This window comes from Cloeon dipterum, chromosome 1 (assembly GCF_949628265.1).
Source record: "Cloeon dipterum chromosome 1, ieCloDipt1.1, whole genome shotgun sequence".
Classification (NCBI taxonomy): domain Eukaryota; kingdom Metazoa; phylum Arthropoda; class Insecta; order Ephemeroptera; family Baetidae; genus Cloeon; species Cloeon dipterum.
This window is the reverse complement of record NC_088786.1, coordinates 36998997-37010819: the sequence shown is the minus strand read 5'-3', so window position 1 is coordinate 37010819 and position 11823 is coordinate 36998997. Positions and strand designations below refer to the sequence as shown.

Below are 11823 nucleotides of genomic sequence, written 5' to 3'. Positions count from 1 at the left end.
AGCACAAAGCCTGCTGTGATCGAGCTACGGAGTGGGCTGGTACTCGCATAATACACTCCATAGGATTTTATTAGCGAGCGTCGAGTGCAGGAAGAAGAATGAAAAAAAAAATAAACAAATAATGTCGGATGTAGGCTCAATTTTTAGGCGTATTAGCAGCAAATTGTCACCAATGGCAGGTAGGGCGGTGTGACTCGAGTGCCAGGGCAGGCGTGGCGTGACACATGACAAAGAAGTGGAAAATGGCTGCCGTGAGAGTGTGTGTGGCCCGGAGCGCACATTATACTCTTGGCGATCCATCATGCCCATCAACAAGGAGCCCAGAATGTGCGCAGCAGGGGAACTCGCTCTCCGAGGAACACCTCGATTTTGTCTTGTGCTTAACTCTTCATAATACGCATTCTCGAGAGACCCAAAAAATCATACCCTTTGCTAACATGTTTGAGTTGGTTGCAATGAAAAAATATATGTTTGAGGAAATTTCAACAAAATTTCGGCCGAGCAGCAGCAGCAGTCGGAAGAGAGAGAGAGAGAGAGAGAGAGAGAGAGAGAGAGAGAGAGAGAGAGAGAGAGAGAGAGAGAGAGAGAGAGAGAGAGAGAGAGAGAGAGAGAGAGAGAGAGAGAGAGAGAGAGAGAGAGAGAGAGAGAGAGAGAGAGAGAGAGAGAGAGAGAGAGATGGTCCTCGCGTGCGCATACACACGCACACGCACATGCACACGCGCACACGCACGCACGCGCACGTGCACGCGCACGCACACGCGCACGCACACACACATACACATCGGCATCGCTTAAGAATTAAGTGTGTATAATGCCCGCTTGCTTTTGATGTTGAATTTTGTTACATGTTAAGTGGAATTACGGGGCGACGGCAAAAGCAGTTAGGGCTCGCTCGGCTGGCATAAACGATATGCAAGAAAAATATGTCTCTATATACATTTACCCCTGTTTCGTCTATTTCCACAACAAAATGCAAGATATATATATGTCAATGTGATTGCACGTGAACAAAGATTGCATGTTCGTACTATTAGTCAGGGTGCCGGCGTTGAAGACAAATTTATATATGTTATACTTTCGGTTTATACAATTGCTTGCTGTGTGCTGTGCTACGTTCAGAAAATAAATTTTTGTCTATAGAATTCTGTAAATTCTTACATAGGCTGCTGTTCCTTGAGAAATTCTCCTTCTTAATAAGTGCGAGTAAATTTAAATTTATTATGATGAGAGTTAAAAGAGAAGTTCTAAGTTCCTAAATTATTTGATATTTCCCAGAATAATTGGTAAAAATCGTTGAAATGTTTTTTGATATAAGTACAAACAGTTAAAACTCAAGACAATCAAATAAATTAAGATTTTGAACATACTGCGGATGCCTCGCCTCCTTACACTACGTTGTCCAGCAGCGAGTTTGTGGCTCCCAGCTCCCAGCCGGCAATCGCTGGCAATCGACGCCTCGCCCGCCGGGACCTCCCCTCCGATACGTGAGGGTGCGTCTCCCCTGTTTATACTTCTTATTTGTTCAAAAAATGTCTGCCTCTTTAGTGTGATTCTTAGGGCTGTGAATTTGAGACGATTTTTTTGCCTAATTAATGAATGGTTTATTAAACGCAAAATATGCTCTCTACATCAAAAGGTTAATCAATTTTTACAACTTTTCACTGCTTCTCTCAAAGTAAGTTTTCTTGCTGTATACACTTTTGGATATGACATTTTTCACAAGTCTCGCGACAGAATTTACATCTGCAATCATTTTGCCTAATTAGTCGACTATTTTTAGACTGTTTCTAAGAGCAAATTAGTCGGTTTTAGACGGTTTTTGTCAATTTAGACGGTTTTCTTTTTAATTGTTTTCCTTCCCGTTTTATTAGATCATATTTAGCGACCTTTTCCCTGAAATCGATTTTTTTAAGTACACAGTCGCCAAATTGTTGCCCGAGAAATTCTGTGCAAGCAGATTTTCAGAATGGCAGTTTCGTGGCAATCAAAGTTTGAAGTTTTGAAACTGGCTCGAATCCGTTTTCTGAAGCACTTTACCTTCCATTAGAAAATGTGGCCGTCATTTAAAAACAAAAATCGATTTTCCGTGTCCTGTTTACTCCAACACAATGTAATTTCACTGGGGTTTGACCCATCAGAGCTCAAATTTCGTTTTGAATATTTTTCACGGCATAAAGAAATTAGATTTTTGGAAAATTTTGCATGCCAAACTTGTCTATTTAGACGGATTTAGACGATTTTAAGTGTGGTATAAATTGCTTAAAATTGCATGATTCGTGCTCATTGAAATTGAAGCTTAGAAAAAAATAGTCAATCGTCTAAAATTCACAGCCCTAAGTGATTCTTTTTTGGCAAGAGGTGCGAGGCAGGGAAACACAGTGAAGTATTTACCTTAAACTTATGTTTATTGGGTGCCGATCTCTGTTACATGTCGGCTAATCACAATCAGGGCTTTGAGAGGGAATAAGAGAGAAGGCTGAACTGCTTGGCGTCCATCTACGAATCTCGCTCTCTCCTCGGCTGCTACATAGCTTTCTAAACGGCATCAAGAAGTCGATATATTTTACCAGTTATTGGTTTACATTAATTTTTATCAATAGCTTCTCCGTCAGGGTATAAATCTACTCTAGCAGCTAAATATGTTAGAAATTCTTTAAAAAAAAGGTTGATTATTTTCTCCTTAACTTGGGAGGTCCTTTTGAGCTTTTTCTGAAAAAAGGCCGCCAGTTGCAGGACAGTAAATCATGCTTTTGAAATGACTAGCGTGACGGAAACCCTATCGGCGTCAAAGGCAGTATTAAATTTTCAGCCCCTCACACAAAAGAAGCAGACCACCAAAATTTACAACATGCTTTGTTCTGCCGGAAAGCAAGGGTAAAAAGTGCGGAGCATCCAACTGTATAAATAAAGTCGGAGCCCAAGGCGAGCGGCCATGTATGAACGCATACGAAACACAGGATGATACATATAGGCCTGGCGGCTGCCTCATTATGTAGAATACCTACGCGCCTTCCTTGATAATACCGTCTAATTAATTATAACAGTGAATTATGCTGTCTACAAGTCGGCTATAAATTTTCTATTACAGCGCAGATGTTCTCTTTTCATCCGGCTGCTGCTAACACGTCCGCTGAGTTGAATACACCGAGTGAAATGAAATATCGGCGATTAGTTATGATCCCCGCAACTCGCTCGCTCGCACGTTATACTTAAAATAAATTAACCTGCACTCTTGGCAAATTATTCAGCCGCGACGGCTGAACGTGAATACGAAGCATAAATTCACGCACTTTCTGCTCCTTTTCGGGGCTAACGGTGAAGATGCGAGTGAAAAATGCTCTAATTGCGTTTAATAAAGTGTATATACCGGGGCGAGGATGCTGGAATTTTATTTAGAGCGGCAAAGCACAAAAAGAGGAAGAAAAGGGTGCGTGTATTATGGGCCTGCGCGCGTGTGTGCTGCGTATAAAACTACTTTATGCAAGTTGATAAAGGAAAGGCAGAATTACGATGTCATAACTTCATCTTAGCGGGAAAAAGGCGTTTTCACATTATTATTTTCACAGCTTGCCCATATAAAGGCGGCGGTATATAAGGGATTTTATCTCGTAAATACTAGGCCGGCTCTGCATCAGCGTCTCGAGTGTGCAGTTCAGCTTCCTCTGAATGCCGAAAAAGAGGTTTCTGCGTCTCGTCAATTGAAAGAAATGCCACGAAGCATGAAAAACGATTAGAAAAAGCCATTAAAATTAAGCAGAGAAAATGTCACTTTTTTAAGAAGGGATTCGAATTAGTAAAAAGCCGGAAACCACCGTATTTTTAAAGCCGTTTCCCATCTTTCGGCCCATTATTAAGAGCTATAAAATTTGGTCCCCATTAAGTGGCGAGAGATGCGTAATAAGCCTCATCTCTTTATTTATATTTTATATTGGCCAGAGAGCGTTTCCCCTCTCCAGGGCAGTGGTGTAGATGACTTGATGATGGGCTCTTTTGATGTGAGACCGCCATGTCATATAAATAAGTATGGAAGATTTCTAGCCTACTTAAGAGACCTCCCTTGTTGTTGATGATGATGATGGTGCTTTGCTAAAAAGATACCAATCAAAATCTGCGCGCGCTGCTCGCTATATAGCTCACTGGCTTCTTAAAAGCAGAGAGCGGCTTCTCAATTTGCAACCGGGCCGCCAAAATAATGATAAAAAGCCAGCCGGGCGCAATAAAAGTGACATCATAAATTAATGAACGTTTTATTATGCATTAAGGGCGAGAGGCGGACGCATTAATTTTGTAATAAATTGACTCTGACACCCGAACCGCTGAAAATTGCGAAGCGGCTCGGCCCCAGGAGCGGAAACACGAGGAGCATCTAAAATTTGCTCAGAAAAAACTTCTCAAATAATTGCGTCACTCCATTTTTTTCTTGAACCATAGGCTAAACAAAATGAACATCAAAGGACATCCCCTGCGGATGAGAAAAGTTTCCCTGACGCAATATGGTGGTTTTGTTGAATCATTGAGCTCTGCCTCAATGACTTATTCAATAAGTCACAAAAAAAAACACAGAGGATTTTGACCTCAATTGTTGTTTTGACAGAATCAAACAATAATTTCCAATGTCTAGAGGAGTTGTTACTCGTAGAAAGACCCTAATAAATCATAAATCCTACAACAGGGCATAAATCACAAAAACAATTGTCATTTTTTTCTAGAGAAATCCTGTCAAGATTTGGGGAATTTCACATAAATCAAACACGCCGCACACACTCTCTCTTGCATTGTAAAACTTCATAAAACTCGCCAAACGGAGAGAGATCTGTTAGCTTTCATACGTGCACGCAACCCGCCTCTAGTTCACAGCCCCATCATATAAAGTTGGTTTCATTCCTTAGTGATAATATGGGACTACAGCGCTATAGGGTTAATTAAATTTTACAATCGAGACGGGCGCCTCAATTTTTAATCAGGGGAAAAGGTTGCATCCTTTTGGCAGCCTGAAATTGGGGTGTATTTATGAGTCTCCTACGGGGTATTGTATTTGGAAAATTATTACTATAGAATTTTTGAATGAATAGTCTCTTTGAGAAACTTTCTGAGAAAATCTATCAGAAAAAGCCGCACTCTCTTTCTTTGGTTAGTTTCTACAAAAGAAAACATTGAATTTATGGTGCTCAGGGACTTTTGTGTTGTTAAGAAATATATATTTTTTAACTAAAGGAAGGAAGAATAACGCAGAATAACAGTCGGCGTCAAACCATGGCTGACTGATTCGCTTTTTGTAACAGATATTAGTTCTGGAATCTTGAATGAGCTGTTTAGTATTTTCATAAAATTTGTCCACTTCTAAAGAGCTAATATTGTCTTTTAAATTACCCTTATATGCTGATACACAGGGAAGCGATAAGTGAGCAGGTGATGGAGGTTGCTTCAAACCCTTAAAGGGCTTGCACGACTGTTGTATTTATTTTACTTGTTGTAAGAGGGAAATATACCGCTGGGAGATTCAAGTTGTACGTTTGTCAATTTCGTTGCCCGTTCCTCTTTTTGCTTGCATTTTGAAATGAATGAAGGTGGACGTTTCTTCGACGAGCACTGACCCAACAATTTATACTGTAAATTATACAGCTTTTGAGACTCGCGTGGCCGAATCAGCCACTCTATGGCACGAAAACGTGTGATAATAATTTTATTTTGCAAGTTTTTCGACTTTTTAGCCTTTTTCCTTGTCAGCAATCTTTGCTTGGGAGAGAAGACGATGTAAAAATATTAGAATCCTATGTGCATATACAGGATTGCTTTCTTTGTATGTCAAAATTGTTGCTATCTTCTTTCCTTTGGGGGTATCCTTTTTATGAAAGGACGGAAAGGACCTACAACGAAGTTTATTTTGACTATCATACTCGAACTGCAAAGAATCATTCATCACTTTCCACACTAAATTAGTTATGTCCTTCATTCACTCAACAACTATGTTATAAGATAAATGATATGTTTTATTGGCCTTTCTTCCTAAAATAACATTCACACGTTGTTTCTATTATTCCCTTACATTCCATATTCACTACGCATGGCATGGGAAGTTTAGATGAATATTTTTGACGAGTTTTTATTCCCTCTACCGATGCATTTTTGTATAGATACTTGCAACTTGTTTTTAATTTTCTAATTAAAAATAGAATAGCACCTTGACCATAGAATTATGAATAATGTGCGTGTCATTGACTAGAGTTCATCTCGGATTTGGGCAATCTGCGTTCCTTGGGAGGGAAACGATTTGGCTGCCTCCGTGTTGCGCTGGTCTACAGGCAAGATGGACTGCGCGAAAGCCACCGCTTTTCCATTAGCTTGGTGGCGTGTAATAGTTTGATTTTGAGTGGGCCAGGCATCAGGCATCAGTCACTCTGCGGCGCGCAGGCTGATGTATAATGGGCCCTCTGGCGGGGTGTCAGGAGGGTGCAAGATGGACGACGGCCGCATCAGTCAATGTCTGCTGCAAGATGACAGAGTGCCTGTACGAGCCCAAGCAGTGAGCCAGCCGTCCAGCAGACGAGAGAGCCCTTTAATTGTTTGCCCTTTTTATTCCTGAGCCTGGCCCCCGGAGTCATCACTCTTTGCCGCGTCAAACAAATGAGCCACTGCAATGACAGCACCCAAACCGAGTGGTCCGCTTTTTTCTCGCCTCTGCGCACACTTTGTCACATGAATTGGCAGGATGTTTCTTTAAAAATTCGCAAAGGGGTTGATTTTGATTGATTGATTGATTGATGCGTTGCTGGCTGGCTCATCACGCCACCATCGCACTTTCGCATCAAAGACTCGCTCAGCACAAGCATCTAGCGCGTGAGGAGAAAAGAGTTGTCTCAATTTTATTAAACAAACCTCTGATGTTGTTCCAGGCGAATTTTCCCCGCCGTAAGGGTGTCGATGAGCGGCTACCTGAGGCCTGGCGCGAGGTACGCGGTGCTGATGGACATCGTTCCCGTGGATAGCAAACGCTACCGCTTCGCTTACCGCACCGCTCATCGTGGCTAGTGGCGGGCAAAGCAGACCCCCCGGCGCCCCCCAGGCTCTACATGCACCCCGATGCACCCTTCAGCGGGGACCAACTCAGGAAGCAGGTCGTCTCGTTCGAGAAGGTCAAACTCACCAACAACGAAATATTTTTTACGTTAGCGTCCTTTAAGTTATCAAATAAAATAAAATTAATTAATCATGCAGGCCATTTAGAATCCATATTAATACATTTATTTTTATTTCTTGATACCAAAGAAGGTTGAAGCACGCGAGGTTGTCATAATTGTTAGAAGAATTTGGTATTTTGATATTATTGTTTAGTTTTTCTCTATAATACTAGAATTAATATTTTAAATTCACTCTATTCTATACCCATAACTTTTACCAAGTTTCTTCACTCTCTCAATAGTTCGATCGGCTATTTGTCTGCTCGCAGGGAGACAATGGAGTCGATGCTTGCAGAGCAGCACTACCTCAGGACAAGTGTGCTAAAATTTATAATCTCTAAAAATTTTTGTTTTTTTTTCTCTATGAAGAATATTAAATTTCTGAGCCAAGGAAACTTTAGATTTAATAATAAATTTTATTGCGGATCAGCAGAGCAGCTATGCCTCGTACACTCCCACATTCAAAACACAATAAAAATTACAAAATTGATATTTTTTGGTTAATTTTAGGATAAATTTATCTTAACTGCGTTAATCCCTCTAAGACTTAATTAGAAAAATAATATTGTTTCCTAGTAATTATGCGAATTTTGCAGATTTAGGTTTCGTCATTTGATGTAGATGGAACACAGAGAGATTGAAATTAAAAAATAAGTATTTTCATGGGAGAAATTTTCAAGTTTATTTAAACAAAAACTGGCGGGAACATTATTTTGGAATTTCGATTTTTTTAAGCTTATAATATAACGACAACAGTTTATTGAAATTAGTCCGCACGTCTTCATTGTCCCTGGCGAGGTTGAGTACGGTCTCTCCCTGAAAGGTCGTATGCATCGGGTTAACGCCCTGTTCGACGAGCCACAGGCAAAGTTCCAGGTCAGCGTGCTCAGCTGCAACGTGCAGAGGGTTCTTCCCTCCTTGGCCCCTGATCTTGATCAGGTTTTTATTTAGTTTGTGGACCAATTTGGCGCTTTCTAGCTGGTTATTCATCACGCAGAAGTGAAGCAGATTCAATTTGCGCGTTTTCACGCGCAGGTCGGCGTTGTATTCGTTGATCAAATGGCTCGCCACGGCGGTGTTTCCCGACTTGAGGGCGCAGTGCAGCGGCGTCTCGCCGAATTGGTTCTTGTGGTGCACCTGTTTAAGGACGATGTCGCGACCAAGGAAGTCGATGATCTCGATTCCGTGTTTCTTGTTGTACGCGGCGTAGTGGGTGACTGTCGCGTTGAACTTGTTGCATACGGCCTCCTTCTCTTGTTCCTTCTCGGCGTGGAGCCACTCGCACATCTCCTTGGTCCCGAACATGGCGGCCACCATGAGAATGCTTTCCCCGTAAGTTGAAAATTGCCTGACCAAAACTCGCTCGTTTAATTCGTACAGGAATTTCACGCTGTCCGTCAGGCTGTTGATGGCGCAGATCTGCAGCAGATTGTAGCCTGCCACTCTGAATTGAATACTCGCACCAATCCTGATCAGCTGCTCTGCCGCCCTGATGTTCTGGTCGGCCAGGGCGATGGTCAGAGGAGTTTTCCCATCGAGCCCCACGTCGTTCACGTGGTACTTGTAGCGAGAAAGGAGGGGGATGACCTCATGTCCGTGCTCCTTGTTACTGGCAGCCAAGCGCAAGATTAAATGTTTCCAATAAGGGTCCCAGGAACCGTCGTCGACGGTGTTTCTAAACAACCACTTGCACATCTTTCCGTCTGCGTACCTGGCAGCCAGCAACAGGGTGTTTGAACTCACTAACTGCTCACGGTTAAACTGGAAGACAAACTCTGCCCACTCCAGATTGTTGGACCTGACGCAAAAGTCCAGCAGACTGCGAACATTCAACGCGGAAGTGTTGACATGATGGAACAGGACCTTGGCAGCTCCGACGTTCTTGGTGAACATATCTACTACGGAACGTCCCATAAGTTCCATTCTCGTAGCTTTTAGCCTGGCAATCTGAAAGCATAAAATAATCGAATTATAATTACGTGCCAATTGTAAATAAAAATAAATTAGAAGAATTTAACGAGCGAGCGGGTAGTTATTCCGCTAACTCGGTGCTCAGAAACCTCCTCAAAGACGGAATTTAAATATACTGTGGGTACGTGGAGCCGTGACAGAAATGCGTCTTTTAGCAGTGCAATTATGTGTCTCGTGGTTGAAGTATTAGTAATCAAGACTGTGAAGTTACATAAATAATCAAAAAAATCACATTTACAATAAATATGTATGATGATAACAATAAAAATATCCCATTCAAATAATAACAATTAATAAAACTTACCCCGTAGTGCGGGTCTGATGTTAAATAGTTTATATGGATTTTTCTCGCACCAAATATCATCCTAGCCGGAGAGAGAGAGAGAGAATATTGAGTTGCGACTATGCTGTCGAGCGAGGCTTAAGGTGAAGTAAGGGTGCAATGCTTGTCGCACACCTTTGTACTGCCACCTGGCGATACAGGTTATGCAAACTAGTTATTAGGAAATAGTGGAGACAAGGCGCAACAATACTAGCAAAAGCAACGGCTGCACGCGCGCGCGGCAGCCTCTATTCTCGTGAAACGTAATGCCAGGCGCGGCAAATACAGACGCCGCGCGCGCCCCAGAAAAATACTTTTAATTTAGAAAAAGACGATTGCAATTGCTATCGCTATATAACTTAAAAATAAGTGTATCGTTTATCGAAATTAAAAGAGAATTTTATTACGCTTGGTAAATATAAAAAATTGGATTCAAAGTTTAAAAAATTAAAATTTGAAATATTTGAAGTAAAAAATTTATTTCATTCATACAAAAATTGTGTGCGCGCCCAATCGGCAGCTTGATTCTGCGCGGCGCGAATAAAAATATTAACATTCCGCCGACATCGGTGTGCGGGCCTTTTTCCCAAATGTCTTTTTAAACGCCCCGGAAATTGACGAATATAAACGGTGATCTGAAATGCAGCGCACGTTACGCGAGATGCGCCCACTCCCATCGCATCCATCGAACAGTAAAGTTGTTGCAGCTGCGTGGCAACTTATGCAGCCCGCGCAACCACTGCAATTACAATAAAAAAAGCCATAACTCCTGCGCGGAAAGCGTGCATATTATATTCAAAAGCAGGGCCAGATCCGTTTAAACGCGGAACGTGCTTTCCATTTAGAAAATTAAGTCTGTTTTGGCATCGCAGCCAAATGTGGAAGGTGGCCCCATCAATTAAGTCGAATTGTCCACGCTCTCCTGCTGCTCGTGCATGCAGGGTGGCTGATAAAAATAATGTCAACAGTCGCGGCGCGTCACAGATGCTCGTTAAGGTGCCCTGCGCGTTGTAAAAAGTGACCTGCTATATTAGACCATCCGCGTTGCTTTGCCATTTCAATTTTCCGCCTGCAACACAAAAAAAATGTTTGCCATACAGCAGCATCAAATTTGGAAAGCCGGCTTTCAGCATTTCGGGCTGAGTGTCTTTCGGCGCGGCTTTTGCCTTTACAGACTTGATGCTGACTGATGGCATGCACTTACAATTAGTGCGCGCGTGTTGTTTGTTTGCACTGTGCGTATATATATATATGTATAATATGGAGAGAGCGAGAGACGCGCAAGCACGCTCTCATTTGGCAAATCTTAACAGAGCAGCAGTGTTTATTTTATGATGATGTGCACAAGTCCATCTCAAAAGGTATGGATGAAAGATGCCACCGACAAAGATTAATAGCGCTCGCACTTTAATTGGGTTTCCCGCACCGCACTTTGTAGAGAGCGACTATGCAATTCTCCAATTTCAACCGGCAGAGATGCTTTTAACGTGCGTGACTTCTCTTGTTCAAAAATGTGGAGCAAAGCTCCCTGCTCGTGCATGATTAATTTCTCGAGACACGTCTCTCATGTCGTTGTTATGATATTCGAAAACGAAATAATGTCGCTTGAAAGCGCCTTGTTAGCGAATTAATTACATATTTATTGTCATGCCGAGTGTGGATTTAAACACTATACTCCACGCAGCAGTGCTATGGAAGGAGCTAAAAAGTGTGCTTTTGACACACTGGAATTATTATTATCGATGCGATAAGGAATTGTTTTTGACAATTGGAAGCTCAGGAAAATTAGCCTATATCTGGTGTAGTTTTCGGATTTTGTCGTTGGCAAAGAAATGAAGAGCAAAAAACAAATAGAATATGATAAAAGAACGTACCAACTTTTTTTGAGTCGAGCGTCTTGAGATAGTCACACACACACACACAAACTGGAGAGGAGCAGTATTTGTAGGTGTTTACTGCTGCTCGTGCATCGGGAGACTGACGCGTTCCTTTTCAACGGGGTTTCAAAAAAAAAAAAAATCAGCGGCAGAGGCAGCGCATCGTGATAAATAACAAAATATGCTTTAGTGCGGTGCGGGAAAGAGCGCGTTGCTATTGCTGGGGATGAATGCGCTTCCGGTCTTTTGTTGGTTTAGGTCAGTGAACTATTCCCATTTTTTCCTCTTGGTCGGGGTGTGTTTTTTGCCACAGACGGTACAGGGGGGGAATCGAATGATCCAGACGACAGCCTGCATTCTTGCTTTTAGAGGAGCGTTTTACCATTTGCTGCTGTTGCCGATTATGCTCCTCCCTCAAACTCGTCGTTTTGATTTGCGGAAAAAATTGCCCGTTGAGAGCAGCGGCGCTCCTCCC

General features: G+C 42.1%; 1 protein-coding gene across 1 annotated transcript; it reads right to left on the bottom strand.

The window, feature by feature from the left end:
• Positions 1-7886: 7886 nt before the first annotated feature.
• On the bottom strand, positions 7887-9101 carry LOC135942804 (putative ankyrin repeat protein RF_0381). Its single transcript, XM_065489126.1, has one exon. It carries the CDS (start codon positions 9099-9101, stop codon positions 7887-7889), a length of 1215 nt encoding a protein of 404 aa, XP_065345198.1.
• Between the last annotated feature and the right edge of the window lie 2722 nt (positions 9102-11823).

Excerpts from the sequence above, each read along its gene's own strand:
- LOC135942804 (XM_065489126.1), bottom strand. The coding sequence starts at position 9,101 with ATGGAACTTATGGGACGTTCCGTAGTAGATATGTTCACCAAGAACGTC.